The 23,072-nt window shown below is 33.3% G+C and overlaps 5 protein-coding genes across 6 annotated transcripts in view; all 5 read left to right on the top strand.

Moving 5' to 3' along the window:
• The first annotated feature begins 185 nt into the window (after window positions 1–185).
• LOC135833811 (von Hippel-Lindau disease tumor suppressor-like) lies at window positions 186–1,804 on the top strand. Its single transcript, XM_065347592.1, has 2 exons — window positions 186–1,352; window positions 1,439–1,804. The coding sequence occupies exons 1-2, from the start codon at window positions 847–849 to the stop codon at window positions 1,488–1,490; spliced, it is 558 nt and encodes a 185-aa protein (XP_065203664.1). The 5' UTR covers window positions 186–846; the 3' UTR covers window positions 1,491–1,804.
• A 125-nt stretch (window positions 1,805–1,929) lies between these two features.
• On the top strand, window positions 1,930–3,812 carry LOC135833803 (phospholipid scramblase 2-like). Its single transcript, XM_065347578.1, has 6 exons — window positions 1,930–2,252; window positions 2,486–2,579; window positions 2,704–2,897; window positions 2,980–3,141; window positions 3,225–3,386; window positions 3,485–3,812. Exons 2-6 carry the CDS (start codon window positions 2,501–2,503, stop codon window positions 3,518–3,520), a joined length of 633 nt encoding a protein of 210 aa, XP_065203650.1. The 5' UTR covers window positions 1,930–2,252; window positions 2,486–2,500; the 3' UTR covers window positions 3,521–3,812.
• Window positions 3,813–6,392: 2,580 nt separating this feature from the next.
• Window positions 6,393–7,483, top strand: LOC135842660 (phospholipid scramblase 2-like). Its single transcript, XM_065360223.1, has 4 exons — window positions 6,393–6,534; window positions 6,605–6,748; window positions 6,881–7,015; window positions 7,112–7,483. The coding sequence occupies exons 1-4, from the start codon at window positions 6,424–6,426 to the stop codon at window positions 7,151–7,153; spliced, it is 432 nt and encodes a 143-aa protein (XP_065216295.1). The 5' UTR covers window positions 6,393–6,423; the 3' UTR covers window positions 7,154–7,483.
• A 242-nt stretch (window positions 7,484–7,725) lies between these two features.
• Window positions 7,726–13,755, top strand: RNaseZ (ribonuclease Z). The gene is made up of 11 exons (XM_065347550.1): window positions 7,726–8,178; window positions 8,250–8,436; window positions 8,508–8,659; window positions 8,730–8,863; window positions 8,942–9,293; window positions 9,367–9,720; window positions 9,795–10,022; window positions 10,093–10,405; window positions 10,480–10,663; window positions 10,745–10,968; window positions 13,547–13,755. The coding sequence occupies exons 1-11, from the start codon at window positions 7,922–7,924 to the stop codon at window positions 13,670–13,672; spliced, it is 2,511 nt and encodes an 836-aa protein (XP_065203622.1). The 5' UTR covers window positions 7,726–7,921; the 3' UTR covers window positions 13,673–13,755.
• Window positions 13,756–14,774: 1,019 nt separating this feature from the next.
• Window positions 14,775–23,072, top strand: part of singed (fascin domain-containing protein singed) — a 66,081-nt gene continuing 57,783 nt past the window's right edge. The window contains exon 1 of one of the 2 annotated variants that reach the window (XM_065347537.1): window positions 14,775–15,029. The gene's annotated coding sequence lies outside the window, so the exon portion shown is untranslated. Of the gene's footprint in view, window positions 15,048–23,072 lie in introns of both variants that reach the window. The other variant, XM_065347544.1, reaches the window with a different exon arrangement.

The raw sequence follows: 23,072 nt of genomic DNA, 5'->3' as shown, positions 1-23,072 counted from the left end.
GGCGGCTTGGCTATGGTAACGGATTGCTGTGCAAGAGGTCATGGGTTCGATTCCCGCGTCCGGCACAAATTTTTTCAAAATTTTTTTTCGCGATTTTTATTTTTACGAGTTGAATTTTTACGGACAAGTCAATTTAATTATTTTTTTTTTGCTTTTGAACAATGAATAATGAATTTTTGACTGAAGTAGAAAGCAGCATATTCGTATTCGGCATGATTTTGTAATTATTAAAGAGAGGTTAGGTTAAGGTTAGGTTAAATGCCGATATGGAAATATTGAGGGAGGGCGCGAAGCGCCCGACCGAATAAGTGCAGAGTGAGCGAAGCGAGCTCTTGCTCCGAGTGCGGCCCTTGAGGGGCCGCGAGGGCGCGAAGCGCCCGATTCACGAGGAGTACTCGCGTAGCAAAAGTAGGAGATACGGACACGCGCGAGGCGAAGCCGAGCGCGCACCCCGCGCGTTTCTTTAAAAAAAATTAAAATCGGAAAAAGGGCACTTTTGAGTGATTTTACGACGTTTCTACAAAAGTTTAAGTTACGGTCACGACTTCTTGCTTAAAAACACCAATGCACGCAACATTGTAACCTTACAAAAAAGGTGCCCCTTTGCTTTCCATAGACGCTTGTAAAAAGTTTGATAACAGTTTGATTCATTCCTAATTTTTGAAAGTTTGAAAGTTTATTCCACTACTGCGTTATTTTTCTACGTTGATTTTCTTTTAAAATTCGATTCGACATGGAAAATTGAACCGTTTTCATTATCACTATAACATCGCTCTGTGCAATGACTCGAATATCTGTTTAGTATAATACTAATACTCGCTCTTACCTCAATCATCTTACGTTACCATGTCTATTTTCAAATCAATATCATCGATACAAGCGATGAAACTGCGATCCCAGACCAGCGATCCGATATCGATACGATTCTTTAATCTATCCTTGGTCAACGCAGATTTACTATGGATCGATTACGAAGGAAATTTCAAACAATATCTGAGCTTAAAACCGAAACAATTCGTCGACGTGAACACGTATTCTGGTCATTATTGGATAATCAGAGAAAAAAATACGGATAAGACGTTATTGCTGAATAACAAAGAGTACTTTTGTGCTGACGAGCAAAAGCTCAAAGATTACCGTATGGGTATGCGTAGAAATTCTTCGAATCCGTCCAGATATTGTGTCGCTATTAGTAAACCTATTCCTGCGTTGAAAACCATCGTCATCAGTTACCTGTCTAATTATATTCGAAATTGCGAAAATGTCAAACATTTGGAAATACCTAAGACATTGAAGAAAGAAATCATTGATAAGATTCATCACGATAATCGTTCGATTCATGAGCATCTTGAGTAAGTTGGCTTAAATCTTGGTTTGAGGTTTGAGATTTGAGTTCAATATTATATAATGTGTTTCATTTGATTTGTTTTCTTTGCAGAGATAAGGATATGTGTTTGAAGAACTTGAATCCTGAAGTTCCAAGTAGCTGAGATGCTGTTCAGAATCTATCTACTTGTGATTATTTTATCTGGTACTAGTTACAGAAAAATATTGTAATATTGATCTTTACCATTGTATTGTGAAACTTATTGTATTTTTATCGTTGTGATATCTCATGATCTGGTGAAATTAAATTTTTATTGGATCCAATTTGATTTGACCAGATCGGAGGCCATATTTTCCTCCTTGGTTATTTTTTCACTGTTGTGATCTCATGAGTTTTATTGTTGATTCAGTTGAAAACGTTGTATGTACATATTATTGAACCATTATTCTTAATAATAAAATTTGAGTATATTTTAGAGATTGCTGTTCATTTTTCACATCTTGATTCGAATCAGGATTTTCAACTTCTGGGCTTCAGTATCTACTTATTTATGACGAAACGTCGAAACCTTCCTTAATTGAATTTTGTTCGATTTTCAAGCATTTGTACTTATATTTAAAAATAAATTTGTTCATTAACTATATTAGGCAGGATTTAAGATTTGGGTTGAATTTTAGAGGTTTCGCGGTCTAGTCGTTGGAGTTGATTTTTGTGCAGTAGTCGGTCCTAAGTGGGCTATGCTATATTGCTAAATGCTAATTATTAAAAAAAAAAAAAAACTAATGCATTCGTTCCGTTATTTTTGTGCTTCATGAATCTTGAACTTTTTATTACTTACTTACCTAGATCGTAATTATCTAATGCTCCAGACTAATACGTAGGTATAGTAAAGATATTGGCATCATCTTTGGTGAACAAAAAAAGAGTAAGATTGGACTTCATTTTTATTATGGCATGTTTTACCTTCACACCTACTCAATTACTCTTACAAACCTATGCACATTTATGATGACATTTTTGTTTAAATCTTGATTACCTTTAGATGCAATTGAATTGTTTTACTCTAGACTAAAATAACTACACCTACCTATTTAATATTTTGTAGTATTACTGCCAGTGCTTTGGGTAAGGGCACTTATAAAATGTCGTGTGTTTTAGTTGCCAGACATAAGGATGGCTGATTCCTATGGTTTACTAGATTTATCCAACGCCGAACGCTTGCTCGTTGAACAAAAGACTGAAGTTTTCCAATGTAAGTTGATGGAATTCTCTCAAATGCACGTGTGAAAAAAAAATCAGCGGATTTTGTCCAAATTCAACACAGGGATTTTCATCGAGATGAATTCTAAATCAAATTCGTATCGTTCTTTCCCCAGCTCGTAAGAGGTATAAAATCAAGAATGAACGGGGCCGTATTGTGTACTACATGGTCGATGAACCATCGGGTTGCTTGTCTGGCTCAAGTTCCATGAATATATTGAATCTTAATCAGCAAGAAGTTATTTACTTGAGTCGTCAACGAAGCTGCGAATCCGTCTCATGTTTTCCATTATGTTGTGGTTCTTTTCAAGTAAGAATTTTACCACTTTACTTAGGAAACATTTGAAATGAATTAGGTAGGTACATTTTGATAAACGTGTATTTTTCACCAGAAATTGGAAGTAAGATCATATTGTGGTGATTTACTCGGTAGAGTAGATGAGATCGTCGGTTGGTCTGCAGAATCTTATGATGTCAAAGATGGTAGTGGAAATATTGTATTCAAGATCAAAAAAGCTCCCGGATCGTGTTGTAGAAAAAGCGTTGAATTCAAAGTAGGTATCTTGCATTATAGAATCGAATTCAAGTTAGTATAGACTATATTGTATTTTTACTAATTTGTCAGATTGCTTTGTAGATTTTATCGCCGGACAAATCGACTGAAATTGGTCAAATAATAAAACGATGGGGAAATCTGAGGCAAGAAAAGTTCTCAAAGGTCGATCACTTCGGTGTATCGTTTCCGTTCGACTTGGATGTTCATATAAAAGCTGTTTTGATGGGTGCTTGTTTTATGATTGTGCGTATGAAAAATAATTATACTTACTTACTGTACAGCATTTTGTGCGTACAAATTGCTAAAAATTAAAACAAGTGCATGTTTTATTTTTTTCACAGCATGATTTCCATTTCAAAGAAGGTAGACGTAGATAGTACCTATTACGATGATTCGAGTCCATTTGACTATAAGTTGACAATAATGAATGAGAAACGAAAAATGAAAAATCCTCTGCTCGATTGTTAAATTCTCGACTCTGGTGTTTTTACTTATTGCTAAGTTATGTATTTTATTGAATGAATAACTTTTATTCAGTGTTTAATTTTGTAAGTTTTTTTTTTTTTTTTTTTTTTTTTTTAAATGTTAGGTAAGTACCTACTTATTGGCTACTTATTTTTATGAAGTCCAGCCGGTGTTTCAGAATAAATTTGATATCTTTTTACATTTTTTTACCTACTTTTTAATTTTTTTAATGAATTTTTTACTAAATCATTCTTTTGTGCATTTATTTGTGGAAGTTGAAAATGAAATCATTTTAGTTCTAGTTCCTCTTCCAGTTCTGTTTCTTGTTCTAATTTTCAGTACCTACCTATTTTAAAAGCCTTTTTTTCTTCAAAATTACAAAAAAATCTATTTTTTTACAATAAATTGTCCCGTCTAAAGTGGCAAATGATAGAATTTTTTTTCTCTCAATAAATCATAAAATAGGTAGAATTATTATGGTACATTATCAGTAGAGACAGGATTTTTATGTTTTACATATTTTCCTATTTGTAAAGAGATAGCCCATATCAATCTTTACGATTCGGAAAATTTCCTGTAAAATGAGCACAACATCTATTTAAATATTTGACATATTTCAGGTTGAAACACGTAGGTATTTTTACATACCTATTTAAGCAATTTTAAAACACATATTTCTCTCAATTTCGGCCATTTTGCTCTTTTTAACACATATTTTGAAGAAAATACGCAAAAGCAGGAATTTGTTGATGATTCCTGTTCTTTTCTCATTGATTTTTCTATGTTCGGCATAAAAAATTTGAAAAAATTAAATTTATCGATGTGAATTAATGTGCTTTGAGCCTTTGAAATAAAGATTTTTTACATTTATCATTTTACCGAGTTATTCTCCACAAAATTCTCTTTCCAGCGACACCCAAATTGTTTTCAGGTTAGCACGTCATATTTTCACATATTTCGAACACTTCAAACACATATTTTATGTACGTAAAATTAGTTTTTTTAGCTCATAAACGTCCGGTCTCTAATTATCACTTTTATCAGCCTGAATTTAGACCAAGTTCGTTGACTTTTTCTACGTTAAATAAAATCGTGTCCTCCCCCCCCCCTCCTTAGGATAACTCAACGTCTCAACAGCTAAAAGGTCGTGTTCAGATAAATATAAATTCAAAATTCATCATAAAATTATTTGTAATTTCAAAGGAGTTGAAAATTTTTTACTTTTTCTTTACGAATCGCATCCTATATCTTAAAAGTCTCAATTGCTCGAAACTGCTGAAACTTGGAGAAAATCTACATAACTATTTGCAGCTTATTATTTAAAATAATTTCAGAAATAATTTCAAAAAATTTCCAAACTTTGAAATTGAGTATTCTTGATAAGCTCAATTCAAAGTTTGGAACTGTAATTTTAAAAATTTGAAAAATCCAGGAAACATTGGGTACTTTTTAAATTTTAGTGAACTTTTTCCAAAACCTTTCTATTTCCAGGATGTTTTTGGTGGGGCTAGGGGGCGTTAGAAATAGATCGAATCAAATAAATGAGTTGATATTCATATTCAGCCCTCCAAAACACCTCATAATGTCGCTGGATTTTTACAATTTTGAGGATTATTTGTGGAGGGTGAGGGGTTGATGGAGATGGAGGGGTGCATTATAATATCCCAATCAAGATATTGAGCGGATATTCGTATTCAGCGTATCGTACTTAAATCTTATTAAACCATATGTCACACATAGTTTTTTCAATTTTCAGCTCATCTAGGGCCAATAGGAGGCATTGGAGGGGTCTAATCAAAGAAATCAGAAGGTAGGTATGTATTTGTATTCGGCAATCCCAAAAGCCTAACACACTATATGCCACACGATTGTTACGGTTTATTGTTATTTTGGGAGGGTGGGGGGTGGAGTGGGGGTAATGGGAAGATTAGAAGGTCCGAATCAAAAAATTGAGTTTATATTCGTATTCAGAGTCCCAAAAAACCTATTAAACCATATATCACACGATTTTTTTCAATTTACAGGACATTAGGGGGGCCAATAGGGGGCGTTGGAGGGGTCTAATCAAAGAAATCAGTCGATATTCGTATTCAGCACTCTCAAAAACCTAATAAATCATATGTCACACGATTTTTACGATTTTCGTGATTTTTTTTGGTGGGGAGGGGTGGAGGTGATTAGAGCATTAGAGGGTCCAAATCAAAAAAATGAGTTTATATTCGTATTCTGCGCCCCCAAAAGCTAAGTAAATCATATGTCACACGATTTCTTTGATTTTCAGGACATTTGTGGGTCCTGTTGGGGGTGGGAGGGGGTTGGGAGGGTTCGTAATGTAAAAAACAAGTTGATATTCGTATTTCACGCCCCCAAAAGCCAAGTAAACCATATGTCACACAGTTTCTTCGATTTTCACGACATTTGTGGGTCTTATGGTGATGGGGGGGGGGGAGCTGAGAAAGTTCGAATTTAAAAAAAAGGTAAATATTCGTAATCAGACCTCCCAAAAACCAAATAAACCATATGCCACACGATTTTTTCAATTTTCAATTTTGGGGGCGGGGTTGATGGTGACCTTGGAGGCTCTGAATCATAAAAATAACTTAATATTCGTATTCAGCGTCCCAAAAAACCTGATGATGTACATCACACGATTTTTTTTTTCATTTTCAAGGATTATAGGACATTGGCCAAAATTTTGAGGCTCAGAACCCTTTTATTAGCAGTAGGTACTCATCAAAAAAAGTAGGTACAATATGGTTAAAATTATCAGTAGGTATACATTATATGTAACTTATAAGTTCTAGGAAATGATCCAATGAGTTCCATGAATATATTTGATAATGATGAGCAAGAAGTTATTCACTTGAGTCGTCAAGATACCTGTGAAACTACGTCTTGTTTTCCATGCTGTTGTGGAAGATTTGTCGTAAGAATTTTGTGGCAAGAATAACGAAAAACGAAATTAATTCTAATTAATGTGTTTCTATTCTTACTAGAAATTGGAAGTAACATCACCTGCCGGTGAATTATTTGGCGCAGTTGAACAAATTATCGGTTGGGCTACATTTGGTTTTGATATCAAGAACGAGACTGGCTGTATTGTGTTGAAAATCAAAAAAAAGTCTGAGACGAAATTTAAAGTAGGTCGTGCATGTTCATAATTTATCTGATTCTTTGATATTTTTGTACCCTTCTATTGAATTGAATTTATTCAAGTGATTGGATACATAGTATTCATTCTACTAATCTGTCAAATTGTTTTTCATACCTAGATTTTATCAAGTGACAAATCAACTGAACTTGGTGAAATATCGACTACATGGAATAATACGAAGTTGGATATATCATTTCCTCCCGACTTGGATGTTCGTATAAAAGCTGTTCTGCTGGGCGCTAGTCTTTTAATAGTACGTAATGAAAAATAATATTGCATGGACATGAATAAATTGTACATGCAATTTTGTAATGTAAAGAATTTAATATCGATCATACTTTTTGCATAGGATTGCGCCGTTTTTAAAAATACGAGTAGCAGTGATGATTGACAACTGATTGAGTTGAAGTTGAACGTAACATACTTGGAAGAAACCGAAATGCGAATTGCCAGATTCTCCTCTCCGGTCATGTCGCTGGATGAATGGACAACTTTGTTTTTATTTTTATACGTTACCGTACCTAACTTAACCTAAAAAGGTATTCGTTACTTAATTTTGTAAATTATGTGAGCTTCTTTATTTTTACTGTACCTAAGTATTCGCTGATCGAAATCTGTTCCAGTTTTCCTTTGCCTTTGTATTGTATTTTATAATTTTTATATCATTTTTCAATTATTGTTTGTTAGAACACTAAGCACCAAATAAACTTGAAGAGTTGAAGTCATAAAAATTTGTTTATTCTTAGTCATTCTCTATTTCATTTTGAAAATAAAAAGTAATTAATTATTGAATTCAAAATTCAAATTATTTTTTATTTTTTTTTGTTAAAAAATGAAAAATTGGAAGAAAATGTAAAAGTTACAAATTTTTCTTCCTGATAAGCTCCTGCAGTGCTGCCAACCACCTAAAAGTAAACAAATCAACTCAGGTGTGTCACATTTGTAACTTTCTGATAAGAATTTTCAAAAATTCCAGTTGATAATCGCACGTGTTGCGATCAGTGATGAAACCGAAGCAATTTTGCATCATTATGTGCAAGTGCATTTCATTCAATTACCATCATAAATCTATTTCACAGTCAATTCCAAAGTCTATGTGTACCAATACCTTTCTCTTCCCAACGGTTCTAATCCATTCGTGTTGACAAGTGCAATCCCAATGAGAGCATATCTCTCCCACGTATTGTGTCAAAATTGTGTATACAACGGTACACATTCGTTTAAATCAATTCGACAGCTAATACCGGTATTCGCGATGCCTAAAAATCGAACTTATTTACCGGATTTGCAAAAGAATCGTATCAAAATGCGAGAGAAAAAGACCAAGTATACTTCGGGTACCGCATATCTACAAATTCTCGGATCCGGTTGCAGAGGAGGAGCCAAATCTATATATTTTTTCACCGATTTCTGCCGGTAAGTGTACAATTCACGTGCTGATTTAATGTAAAGTGTTTTACTCACACATTAATATACGATTATTTCAGGTATATGTTCAATTGTGGCGAAGGTACTCAGCGATTAGCTCACGAGCATAAGATCAAGATAGCTCGTTTGGAGCATATTTTTATTACTAATCCGAGCTGGGAGAATATCGGCGGATTACCTGGTCTTGCTTTGACTGTTCAAGAAGTAGGAGTACCCGATCTTACTCTTCATGGACCTGCTGGACTTGTAAGTTGTTTCATTCAAAATATTATATTCTTGTGTGGTTTAAATTTCTACGTAGGAATTCTTTTTTTCAGGAATGTTTGTTCGCTTCTACGAATAGATTTGTAGTTTTGTACGATCTTAGTATTAAAATGGCCGAATGTAGTAAAGATTCCCTTTACGAAGATCCAGCTGTGACCGTTTATTACGTTCCATTATTTAGTAACGAGTCTAATAAAGATGACGAGTAAGATTACGTTGAATTTAGAATCGTTTTAACTCGAATCTTTACTAAACTGGGTCTGTTTCGATCGTAGGACTGGAGAATATTCAACGTTATTAAACAGAGCCAAGAGTTCTAAAGATGATATCGATTATTACGCTCACATGAAAAGACAAAATCAACACCGAGGCAAATCTCCTCAGAAATTTACCGAAAGCTCAACAACAAGTAAACATCGACGATTATATATCTCTAAATTGGTGTTTTTTTTTCACGTTCATTTTTTAACACGTTGATTTTTTTCAGCCAAATTCACATCAACTTCGATGAGTTACATTTGTAAACTGAAACCGAAACTGGGTACTTTGAATTTAGACCTGTGTGTCGAACGAAACGTTCCTCCTGGTCCATTATTGGGTAAATTGAAAAATGGAGAAGATATCGTGTTAGCTGATGGAACGAAGGTCAAATCTAGCGATGTTAAGGATCCCGATAGCCCCGGACCTGTATTTATTATCATGGATTGCCCATCTGAGGATTACTTAGAGTGTTTACTAAACGAAGAAAGATTCAAAGAGTATCAAACCGGTGCTGCCGAAGAAGATATACCTAAATATGTTCTTCATTTTACTCCTAGCCGAGTTATGGAAACAGAAAGGTATTTTTTTAATTTAAATAATTCTTAACGAATGAACGAACGAGTTGAGCTGAAAATTCTTTTATGTGTTTAGATACCAAACTTGGATGAAACGATTCCCCGAAAGTGTTCTTCATGTGAATGTCAATGATTCTAATAATTGTATGGGTAATATTGGACCTCACGTCTTACAACGTCAACTAAACTACCTCGATGAGGATATATTCCCGTTACTGGCTGACAAAAGTATACCAATTGTCGACGTTCCTTTAAATAAAAAGGTATCTCTCGATCCAGACGATATCTTGAAACGATGCGCGGAACGTGTTGCCGAACAGTCGAATCCAAAAGAAGTCTTTGTACCGGCCGAAAAACTCAATATTCCTGCCCACGTCGGTCACACTTTAAAGACATTGGATTTAAGAGATGTCAAGAAAATGGAAACTCAGTACGTTTGTCTTCGAAATAAGATTATTTTTCTCACATCTGAGAACTTGTGTAAAAATATTATTCATTTTATAGGTTTCCACATTGTGTCTACATGAATCCGCAATCCATAATCGAAGATCTATACGTAATAGAATCCTTCAAATCAGAGTATGATAAGTTGAAATCTGATTTGGCAGCTGTTTCTGAACAAGTGAAATCTGAAAACGAGAAAAACCCATTCCCTATTATTACGTTTTTGGGAACTGGTTCGTCTGTTCCAAACAAGAGTAGAAATACCAGCGGAATATTAGTCACTTTCAGGTAAAATACTCTCAAAGCTATTACTCTGATCTAAAATCAACACCTGTAACTGTATTTCTTTCACTTGCAGCGATGACAACCACATAATTCTAGACTGCGGAGAAGGAACGTACGGTCAACTAGTCAGATTCTTCGGTGCCGACGAAGCCGATCGCGTATTAGCTTCTACGAAAGCTATTTATGTATCACATTTACACGCAGATCATCACATAGGTGCCATTATGCTGCTGCAAAAAAGACGAGAAGCTGTTCGTAAATTGAACGCGGGTTTGAAAAAAGTATATTTTCTGGCTCCGGAACAGATTCTGTTCTGGTTTTATAGCTATCATTTCCATTTCGAGTCCATTCTCGATTGCTTCGAACTGATTGGTAATCAAGATCTGGTACGTTCAACGTTTTTAAACTAACGAGAGGAGAAATAATATTTGTATTTTAACTCGTTCGTTTTTGATTTCAGTTATCTGATGATAAAAAGATACCCGAATTAGAAGAATTGCTCAAAGTACTGAATGCAAAAGAAATCAAGACTTGTAAAGCGCGCCATTGCCCTCACTCGTTCGGAGTTTCCATTACTGATTCGAACGGTAAAAAGATCACATATTCTGGTGACACGATGCCTACTACGAATCTCGTTGAATTAGGTATTCTTGGAAATTATTTCGTATAGATTTGAATTAGAGGAGAAGCTTGAGCTGATGTTAATCGAAATTGCGTTATTTTAGGAAAAGATTCAGATTTACTAATACACGAGGCTACATTCGAAGACGATCTGGCTCACGAAGCGAAAATGAAAATGCATTCGACTGCCAGCGAAGCGATCGCGGTTGGTAAACAGATGAACGCCAAGTTTACCATTTTAACTCATTTCAGTCAAAGATATTACAAGATACCTGTGATAACCGAACATTTCGATGATAAAGTTGGCATGGCTTTCGATAATATGAGAGTAAGTAAACGATCTAGACGGTTCAGCTGGTAAAAAGTGCTCTAGAAATCAAATTTGATTGGAATTTTTGTGGCCTTAAAAAATCTGTGGGTATTTAGATGGGTCTAAAATGTCAAAAAAGATTTGTTTCGGATTTTCTCTGTTGCTCGATCAAAATACCATTCGATTTTTTGAACAAAAGAAGACCAAAGTTCGAGAAAAAACAGTTTGCACAATACGACGCAATCGAATCTTGAAGTTGAAGTCACACCTCCTTCAACTTCGAGTAAAAATGGATCGTTGTAAAATAATTTAAAAGTGACTTTGAGACCTATCAAAATAGGTTAAAATTTCGTGAAAAATTCAAATATTTCGACGATAATTTTTTTTGAGCACTTGAAGAATTTTTAGCTTGAAATTGAGTATTGATTTTTGGGATTTTTGAGAAAAAGTCACGTGACCTATCAAAATGAGTTAAAATTTCCCGAAAAATTCAAATATTTCGATAAAAATGTTTTTTGAGAGTTTGAAAAATTTTTAGTCTAAAATTGGGTCTTGATTTTGGAGGTTTTTGATAAATGCATCGTGAAACTTATCAAAATGGCTTGAAATTTTACGAGAAATTCAAATATTTTAACAAAAATGCTTTTTGAATATTTGAAAAGTTTTGAGCTCAGAATTTTGTCTTGATTTTTGGAGGTTTTTGAAAGAAGTTTTTTGTAACATATCAAAATCGGTGAACATTTTGACAGAAAAATGAAAAATCGTTATCAAAATTTTTTTCCTAGTACTTTTGTAGAATTTCGAGCTCAAAATTGAGCAATTTTTCTGTTTTTTTTATTGTTAAAATTTCACAAAAAAATCAAATATTTCAACTAAAATGTTTTTTTGAACACTTTCGAAGAATTTTTAGCTTGAAATTGAGTAATGATTTTTGGGATTTTTAAGAAGAAGTCACGTGACCTATCAAAACGAGTTAAAATTTCCCGAAAAATTCAAATATTTCGATGATAATGTTGTTCAAGCATTTGAAAAATTTTGAGTCTGAAATTGTGTCTTGATTTTGGAGGTTTTTGAAAAATGCATCGTGAATCTTATCAAAATGGCTTGAAATTTTACGAGAAATTCAAATATTTTGACAAAAATGTTTTTTGAATATTTATAAAGTTTTGAGCTCAAAATTTTGTCTTGATTTTTGAAGGTTTTTGAAAGAATGTTCATGTAACGTATCAAAATCGGCACAAATTTTGGCAGAGAAATGGAAAATCGGTATCAAAATTTTTGTCTCTAGTACTTTTGAAGAATTTTGAGCCCAAAATTGAGCAATAATTTTCGGGTTTTTCGATTGTTAAAACACTAAAAGATCGAATATTTCAACAAAATGTTTTATTGACTTTCCAGGTCCTAAATTGGCTGGTGTTTTTTGAAATTTTAGGAAAAAGTATCATATGACCCATCAAAGTGGGTAAAAATTTGACACAAAATAACAAAAGTTGGTGTCACCATTTTTCTGAGCACTTTTGGAAAATTTCAAGTACAAAATTTGTCAATGATTTTTAGAATTTTTTGAAAAAGCGTCATGTGACCATTGTGACCTATCAAAATGTGTTGAAATTTCGGCAGAAAAACATACATTTTTCATAACACTCTTTTTGTGCTCTTCTGAAAGATTTTAAGACGAAATTTGAATCTTGATTTTCTAGATTTTCGAAAAAGTGATTTTCGACCTTGAAAAATGGCTGCAACTTCAGGCGAAAATTAATTTTTCATTATTAACCAGAAAATGGATTTCAATTTTTGTGATCAAAATTCTTCAAAGATTCCCCAAAATGTTTCGATAGAAAATATGTTCAATTTTTTGCAGAAATTTTATGACACCCATTTCAAAAATCCCGAAAATCAGATAATTTTGAGCTGAAAACTAGTAAAAAAAATTTGTTGAAGACATTTCGAAATCTCTGCTGGAATTTTAACGGAATGCATGAGATTTTTTTCAAAAATTTTGAGAATCGTGAACCAATTTTGGCTTAAAAATTCATCACAAGTGCTCAAAAAAAATTCATTAAAATTTTTTTTTGATGACGCCTTTTCAAAAATTCCTAAAATCAGAGAACGCAGCTAAAAATTCTTCGAAAGTGCTTGAAAAAAGTTTAGATAGAAATTTTCTATTTTCTGCCGAAATTTTAACCCATTTTGATAAGTCGTATGACACTTTTCAAAAATTCCTAAAATGATTGTTCAATTTTAGTCTCGAAATTCTTCAAAAATGCTTAAAAAACAGTTTCGTTGAAATAAGTAGGTACAAATTTGAGTTTTTCGCAACATTTACATCTATTTTGATATGTTGCATGACACCCTTTTAAAAATTCCAAAAATTATGGCCCAATTTTGGGCTCAAGATTCGTCAAAAACGCTCAAAAAAATTGGTAGAAATATTTGAATTGTAAAATAACTTTCTTGAATTTTTTCACGTCGCAAAAATTCCAATCAACTGTGCACTTGCTGGTTGAACTCTAAACTACCAATAAGATTATTATTGAAAAATACATTAATTCCAAACGTGGTACTAATATCCATTCTTTCCCCAATTTTTTTACAGGTTCGTTTCGGTGATTTTAAAAAGCTGCCGTTATTCAATTCCGTTCTCAAGTGTATATATTCCGAAGAGCAAGAGATTATGGAGTCTAAGACTAAAAGGAGAAAACGAAAATTCGAAGTTGTTTGATTATTTTATATCTTTTTCTAGAATGTTTTAATAATAGTCTACATTTTGTAAAATATGAATAAACGTATTTATTTGTTATTTTATTTCGATTTATGATTACAAATTTCATGTTAGTTAATCTCACAATCTGTAATTTTATTCATAAAGGGAACAGGGAACAGGGATCAACCGGTTGTACAAATCAATAGGTACTTAACGTTGTTCGGTTATTGCATGAACGAAAACTGTTTCAGTCGTACAAGGTTTAAATCAATTTTGTTTGCTCGTTTCGAACTTCGAGTGCAATATATTTCATATTTTACTAAATACCATTACCGCCATTGTAATTGGAATTCTTTACTTTGAAATGTATTGTTCTGATTGCGCAATTATTGAAAGATCGATCGATGAATTACTGTACCTACAAATACCTATAAGCAATGTATTGTACGTACTAGTTACGTACATTAAGTTGACATCGAATTACAAATAAATTAGTTGAATAAATATTTGATGAAAAAATAATTATTCTAATAGCAGTATTGGCTAGAATATTCGAAGAGCATGCAAATACAACATTTGAGCACAGATCTGAGCTTGATGAAGAAGGCAAAATCTTCCTCAAGTTCGTGAAACCGGTGAAACAGTCCTCATCGTTGATGCTGCGAAGTACAAACAATACTCCAAAGATCGAAATAATTTCAAAACTGTTGAGATTAATTATAAGATTAGTTTCGATAGAAGTATATTACAGCATTAAATGGAATAATTTCCAACTCTAAAAGATCATCTAGGAACTAGAATCATTTTCTGTTTTCACTGATGAAATCCTACTTCACTTTCAACTCCTCATTATCCCATTTCTTGCAAATAAGATTCTCATACACGAAGAATAAACCTTTTGCCTTTTCAAACACTTCAATCATCATAAAATATTCATTACTAGTTTCAAACCCCTCATTAATTATTTTTCTGGTGAAAAACTCTTCGTTCATCATCTCAATCCTCGCAGAAATATCCATTCTGCTCGAAAAGTATTAAAATTTCCTCAAACGGTAACACTGAACCGGACCAGTTTTGCACTTTAGTAAACGTTAAGTAAACGGTGCACGGTTTCAGGTACACATTCGACCGTACTTCGATAAGCCATTCGTGTGTTTTCTGCGGTTCGTTTAAGGTGTCGTGTGTTAATTTTGTTCAGCTGTTCTTTTTTTCGTAGTTTTCCGGCTTCTGTTAATTAATTTGTATCGTGTAAATGAACAATTTTCGCGTTATTTGTCCTATAATCTGTTTAAATCGAAGCTAAACTCGAACAGGACGTGGTAATCTTGCAGTTTCGAAGACTACTTTGGATCACCGATATCTCGCTTTGATCGAGGTAAAGACGTAAATTTGAGTAAGAATTTAATTACCGGCTTCATCGTGTGTGTATACCTAGGTTTAATTTATTTACATTTTTTAATTCAGCTGAATCGCGATATGATTTAAATAATAATACGTCAGACTAAACAACACTCTAGGTGTTCGAGTAGGTACGAGGAGTAGTAATTCGATGTAAACAACTCGATGGATTTTTACCTTTGTCGTTCTCGTAACTGATAAAATAATAATTATCGAACTCGAATCATTCTATTGTATTTTATTTCACGTTTGAACCTTTCTGTTGGTCAGGAATAATCGTCGGTATTCTATTCCAAGTTGTATAAATTCAACTCGAGTAAATTCCACCAGTCTAGAAAGATTCGGATTCGGCGCCGAGCTCCAGCAACGAAATCGAAAGCATTTGAATTATTTTCTCGTGTATTTTTACTTTCTACACGGTTCTTTTTGCGGTTCGTACGGAAATTTCGCGAATTCTCGGTCATCTTCCTCTTCGTACTCTTGTATAGTCCACTTTCAGCAGTCGACCAGTTCAAATCTGCACCGAATTCATCATCGTCAAGTTCACCTGTTGCTGTGTATTTGTACAGTACCTATATAAGATCAATGTGGTATTTCTTCGACAATATTCTGCTCGTTGATCTTGGCTCAGGCTGTTGGCTGTTGTGAAGAAAATAAACCAGACGTTTACCACACCCTGGTATTATTTGGTTATGTTATCATATTTTTTATCAATACCCTTCTACTCATGGTGGGTCTCGTCCTCGTCTCATCGTCTGTTTTTCTTTTCGAAAGCCTGTCTGAATGAAGAGTAAATCCATACGAACGCCAGCAGATGGTAGAGTGATCATTTTGGTGGCTTATTTCTCATTGTTTGAGTCCTCCAGTTCGGATGAGAAATTCCCTATGAGTTATTTACCTTTACATCGTGGTCGAATGCATCATTTTTAAATCTCTTCCTCATCTTCGTATTGTTGGAAAGTATCGAAGCTTTTACGACGACGAGGCTACGTGATCGTAAAATACGTATTTCAATCATCGTAGCAAACAGATTTTTTTACGAGCTATCGCCTCTCGTATGTTCTTATTACTCTTTTTATGGCCTTTTTTTCCTTCATTTTTCCGCAATACAGGTACTTCACCTTGATCTATCGCGTATATGAAATCGCAATTCCGAGATTGCATTTGGTTTTTTAGAAAATTATCTTGACCATCAAAGGAAACAAAATACTTCTCGTATCAACCATCATCGTCAACGTCTACTGCGAATTAATCTCGCATCTTTAATCCGTATCACACTTTCACGATGCTGGTAATAGCTGCCATCAGCTCGATTTATATCGTCTCGTGTGTAAATAAACGCTGCTCGCTGCTTACTGATAAATCAAATAGCGTGTATGGCTTATTAAAGAAATTAAATCACACACGCTGCTGCCTTACTTATTGTACTTATTGTACTTAATGTTAATTAAGTCAAAGCTGCGCAGCCTCATGCCTCGACGTAGACGTATTCACCAAACGATTTATAAAAGCGAGCTACCGCCAGCACCATATGGCTCAATTTGTCAGTCGTGTCGTCCATAATTATGACCTCTTTTAATTATTAATTTTTTCAATTAAAAAATCGCGTAAATTATAAAACAATAAAGTACACACTTATATACTTTAGTACAATGTATTTCTCGTCGCGTTTACTCGACTGAAGTTGAACGACAATCGAGGTTTGTCTTTCGTTTATTTTATTTATTTTTTTACCATTTTTTTTCAGTGAAAGTCAGCTTCTTTCTGTGATAATGGGTTTAGTTCTTTGAAAATTTATCGGACAATCGAGAGTATACTTTGGTTTGTTTTTTATTGTCGAGTTGACGATTTTTCAGACTAATAATGAGTGTTTTTGTATAGGATGTGGAATGAAGTGAGGGACGATGAATGAGGGGAAAATAATGATATTTTGTAGAACTGGCCTGGTTTTTTGGACTGATGGAATTGATCTCGAGTCGATTATTTTCTTTTGTTGGTATATAAACGTGATATGTTTTATGGTTAAATGTAGGTAATTATTTTTCGATTAATGTTGGGAATTCATTCTGAATGCTTAGGATGGAATCTTGAGTTGCTATAGTTATGTTGGTGATTAATTTTTGTGCCACTGGAATTGCGAAGAAAAGGAATAAATCGAAGATCGATAACGTTGATTTTGACGAAAGCTATACTAATATCTAGACGAAAGTGCTGAGCTTTGGTGCAGGGTGCTCCAAAAATTTTCTAACCAATTTTGTATGAAAAAACCTGAAGCATTTTTCATTTTTGGTATCAAGAGTCATATTCTGCACCAATTCGATGAAAACAATATGGGTTTGAAAATCTCAATTTCAGAATTTTATTTCGTTCTATCTTTTCATCTGAAAGTTCAGCCATCCAACTCTTTCCTATGCAGAAGCGAGAAGCGTGACGAAGTGATGTGTCGAGAGAGAGGGGGGTAAGGCTGAAATTTCCCCAGCTTTTTCACCCGATTTTCTCAACTTTTTATACCCCAGACACTCACTCCTCCCACTCAACAGTATTTTTCATACTAATTAACCAGATGTGGTTCGAACAAATTTTTGGAAGTGGGAGTTGGAAACATAAATTTTCTATTGTAAGGTTCGTACTGAAATCCAAAATCAGAAATCCGCTGTTTTGTTGTGTTTTTTTCAGCTTTTTGGCCTTTGAAAATCAAATTCTAGATTTACGATTTTCAATCTCATGTAATCTAACGTTTTCGAAATGAAACTACGGCCTCAAAAACAAAGCTCATGATTAAAAAGCGATTAATCGAACTCGAAAAAATCGATTATTTGCGATTTTTGATCCCCATGATCTTGTTTCAAATGAAAAATCAATTTCCACCTGAACCCCGAAAATTGATACACCAAACCTCAAAAATCGATTAATCGAATCCCAAAAATCGAAATCGATTAACTGAACTCGAAAAAATCGACTATTTGCAATTTTTGATCCCCATGATCAATCTTGTTTTGAATGAGAAATCTATTTCTGCCTGAACTCCAAAAATTGATACATCAAATCTCACAAATCGATTAATCGAATCTCAAAAATCGATCAATTGAATCCCATAAATCTAAATCGATTAACCGTACTCAAAAAAATCAATTATTTGCGATTTTTGATCCCCATGATCAATCTTGTTTTGAATGAAAAATCAATTTCTGCCTGAACCCAAGAATCGATACATCGAATCTCAAACATCGATCAATCGAATTCCAAAAATTGAAATCGATTAACCGAACTCGAAAAAATCGATTATTTGCGATTTTTGATCCCCATGATCTTGTTTCATATAAAAAATCAATTTCTGCCTGAACCCCGAAAATTGATACACCAAACCTCAAAAATCGATTAATCGAAATCCAAAAATCGAAATCGATTAACTGAACTCGAAAAAATCGACTATTTGCAATTTTTGATCCCCATGATCAATCTTGTTTTAAATGAAAAATCAATTTCTGCCTGAACTCCAAAAATTGATACATCAAATTTCACAAATCGATTAATCAAATCTCACAAATCGATTAATCGAATCCCAAAAATCTAAATCGATTAACCGAACTCGAAAAAATCGATTAGTTGCGATTTTTGATACCCATGATCAATCTTGTTTTGAATGAAAAATCAATTTCTGCCTGAACCCAAAAAATCGATACATCGAATCTAAAACATCGATCAATCGAATTCCAAAAATTGAAATCGAATAACCGAACTCAAAAAAATCGATTAGTTGCGATTTTTGATCCCCATGATCAATCTTGTTTTGAATGAAAAATCAATTTCTGCCCGAAACCCTAAAAATCGATACATCGAATCTCAAAAATCGACCAATCAAATCACAATAAGGCTTTTGACGTATTGCGGGTTGCATATCGGTTTGCCTGAACTTTATCGGTTTGGTGGGCATTCTTATCAGTGAGCATCAAAATTTCATATTTTGAGCAATTTTCACAAGGTGTTTTTGAAATGTATAGCTTTTATTTAGTTTTTTCTTCAATTTTAAACACTGTTAAACCCTGTAATGGAAAAAGATCCTCTCTTTGTCTAGTTTTAAAGAAGTTGATAAAACGTCTTTGGACCTCAACAAAGAGCTGATCTTTTTCCATCACAGGATTTAACAGTGTTTAAAATTGAAGGAAAAACTAAATAAAAGCTATAAACTTTAAAAACACCTTGTGAAAATTGCTCAAAATATGAAATTTTGATACTCACTGATAAGAATGCCCACCAAACCGATAAAGTTCAGGTAAACCGATATGCAACCCGCAATACGTCAAAAGCCTTATTTGATTTTACTTGAACGAAGTGAAGGCGAAATGCTTCAAAAAATTTACAATTTGTGAGGTTCAAAACAATGATTTTCAATGCAAAAAGTTTCAAGGCAAAAATTTTATGCTAGTTGGTATTTTTGAATGAAATTTAGTAGTAAGTATGTACTTTTTTTTCCTCGATATTTTGCACCTTTTTTGCACCAGTACCAACTACCAACCCTGTAGGTATTGATTTGGTTACGTTTCTTAAATTTCTGAATTTAATTTTTCATTGTTGAATATTTTTGAAAAATTGCACCGTAGAATTCAAATCTGCCCGAGTACGGCGAAAACGAAAGCTTTAAAAAAATTGATAATTTGAAAAGTAAAATAACTTATGCAAAAAGTTTGATTTTCATAGCTTCAACATTTGAAAATTTTAACAATAGTTTTCAGGAAATTATAATATTTTCAAAATTAGGAATAAAGCCATGAGCGACGCGAGGGCACAAGCTTTCGAAAATTATTAGTTTTTCAAAAGTAAAACCTTATTTACGATTTTCTGTTTTCAGAAAATTATAATATTTTTTATATTTTCAAAAACAACCAATTTTGGCAAAAATTTGAAATTATTGTTTCCGAATTTTGAGCGAAAAGTAAGATATTTTTTGATATTTCAACAGAAGTTGGGCCTTTCTGACAGTTTTGACTGGACTGCATTGGAGAGAATTTTTTTGGAAAATTCCAAGTAAAACAACATGATTTTTGATGAGAGAAGTCAATTTTTTGCTCCCTAAGGTTGGTCAGAGAAAGGAAAAGCAAAGGCGAAAACTTTTGAAAATTTATCATTCAAGAAGCAAAATTCTTTGATTTTCCCTGCTCACTCATTTTCTTCCCAAATTTTCCCAACATCTAATTTTTTCCAAAAGTTCTCAACTTGTCGCCTAAATTTTTCTTGGTGGGGGGAGGGGGATGCACTCTAATTTCAAAGACATTATTCGACTTGAAAATTTCAGAAAAAAATCAGCATTTTTCTCCAATTTTGACAAGAAATTGAACACAATAGCAAAGAGATAGGACTTGAGAATGAGGAAGGGAAGTTGAATGGTATAAAAAAAATTGAAATTTTTTTCACTAAAAAATTCAAATGGGTTATTTGGGGTCTACAATGAGTTGGAGAGAGGGGAAAAGGTTTGAGATATTCTAAAAATTGAAAAACCAGTATCATTATTCAACATTTTGTCGTTGTATGTACTCGTATTGATCTTTTTTTAGCTTTAAAAGGATTGCACAAGACCCTAAAAAATGGTGACAAAATTCAAGAGCATTTAAACCTTTTTATGCCCCAAATAACTACAGGTATTCATTTTAGTTTATCACTCAAAGACTCTTCAATTTGGTGATTTCTTTCAATTTTCTAAAATTTTGGATAACACAATCTCCCATTTAGCTTCAACGTAGCTGCAGTAACGAAAATTGTTCGAACATGGTTGAAATACGTACCAATTTTCAAAAGTTTAGGGCATTTGTCGAAATTTCTGCAGAGATTTGAGCACAGAATTTCTCAGATTTTCAGTCGTCCTCCTTCTTCTCTCGAAATTCAAAATTTATAAGTCTGGTTTTACGATAAAAACAACACTCTTCCAAAATCTCAAATAGGTAGTTTATCAAACTGAGCAGTTTTATACAAAAAAAAATTCTCCACATTTTTTCCATTCTTGGAATTTTATCATCACATGCAGGTCTTTATCCAACATTTGCATCACTTGCAGGACCAATAATTAAACACTCTGCCCACTAAGAACACCTAGTATCACACAATAATAAAACACACCACACTGCAAGTCCATTTTCGTCCAAAAAAATTAAAATAAATCATTCCCAAATGGAAAACGATTTTTCATAAACACAAGTGCCTAAATATACGAGTGCAACTACTTATCTCCTGCAGCAATAAATAACACACGCATCGAATGGTATTTTAATTTGATTTATTCACACGTATGTAAATGACTCTAAAGAAGATATATGCGTATTGCTTACGTGCATTCGAATACTATATAAACACGAATAGACATTGAATTATTTACTCGTATGTATTATTTAGATCCCCTAACGAGATAATTATCGATAAGCTCTCTTGACATATGAATAGTGTTTTAGCAGTGAAGTAATAATACGCAAACGTATACTATCGATGCATTTTTACATCAAGCAATCGTCCCGCTCATCTAACCAACATCTTCTTGCATTATCTAATCGAAAAAGTTAACAATCTAATCTGCTATGATACTATCGTACAGATGTAGCCAGTTTACGCGAAAACGTTATTTTTTTCTACATTACAACGCTCCAAATACTACATTATAATATCGTGTGTAAAATTGTCTATATTTTTTCGTTCAAAAAAGGAAATACCTCAACCTCGACTAAACGCATATTGCGATAAAATAAAAGCTATCGCGTATGTAATAATACACGGATGAATAAATAGAATGGCTCATTTCAAATCTCACAGATAGAGAGAGAATTAATTTCCGACCATCATGAAGAATATACATACGTAATTTTCATATCTGTAAGCTCAACTTGCGCTATTTTCATCGACATTATCATTGTTGAGAGGTTATCACCAGTACGGAAGTTTATTCTGTTCGCGTGTAAAAGGACTTTGTGATTGGGGGGGGGGGTAAAGGGAGGAGATCATTTTTAATGTATTATGTTTATTTGAGAAAATTCTCGAATCGATGGAAAGTGCTTTACGATGCAGATGTTGTAATATCCATTTACATATTATTGAAAAATGCATTTCATAATATGCAAATGTATAATTTGCATACGTAACTATATAACTTATATCTGTCGAGAGACGTGTTACATTTGATTGAAATTTACTCAATTGAAACAAAGCATCGTGTAATGATTTGTTCAAGATATAAGATATTGCGAAATGGCCAATGAAATTATGCAATGGAGAAAAAATGTTCAAAGATTGAGAAATGGGTGAAATTTTATGATGGGGTAATTAGTTAGGTATTTATTTCATAATTGAAATTTCTCATTTAATTTTCAAAAAATTTTCCCCGCGAAACACTGACCTTCATATTTTAAAACAAATAAATTCCCTCTTCCTCTATACATTTTAAAGCATTACAAGGAAAAAAATCAACACTGCAAAATAGATCACCTATAATTGATTTGAAAATTTTTTTGTGAAAAGTTTGACTTTGTTATTTTTTTTGTGTGTGGGGAAGGAAAGAGGGTGGAGGGGGGGGGGTCGAGTAAAGAGCTTTCTGAAAATTTGGTTTGAAAAAAAGTGGCGAAAAAGTAGTGAAAAAAATTCCTTCAAATTTCAACAAATTTTCAAAATTTTGTGCACTTTTTTTCGCTATAAAAATTGTCTTATCATTCAAAAAAAAAAAAAAAATCAACTCGTAATATTTCATTATTACTTAATTCTTCAAAATCCCAATTTTCAATCAAACTTTTTCTGAATTTTACTCTCTAAAACGAGATTTTTTCAAAATCGAAAATCACAGCGATACTTTACATGTTCCTTTCCAATTTGGGCCTGATGCGAATGTTTTTCCAGTGAGTTGTGAAAGTTTCCAAAAAAAGAAAGAAAGCGAATGAATTTTTAGGGGCTTCGTGGAAAAGGGGCATTGGTCATTTTTTTTCACTGATTTTTACAACTTGAAATAGATTTTAAAAAATTTTCTGACAATGAGTAAACATTTTCCAAT

The sequence above is a fragment of the Planococcus citri genome, chromosome 1 (assembly GCF_950023065.1).
Source record: "Planococcus citri chromosome 1, ihPlaCitr1.1, whole genome shotgun sequence".
Lineage (NCBI taxonomy): Eukaryota > Metazoa > Arthropoda > Insecta > Hemiptera > Pseudococcidae > Planococcus > Planococcus citri.
Note: the sequence above shows the minus strand (reverse complement) of the source record. Positions and strands in the feature narration are given on the sequence as shown.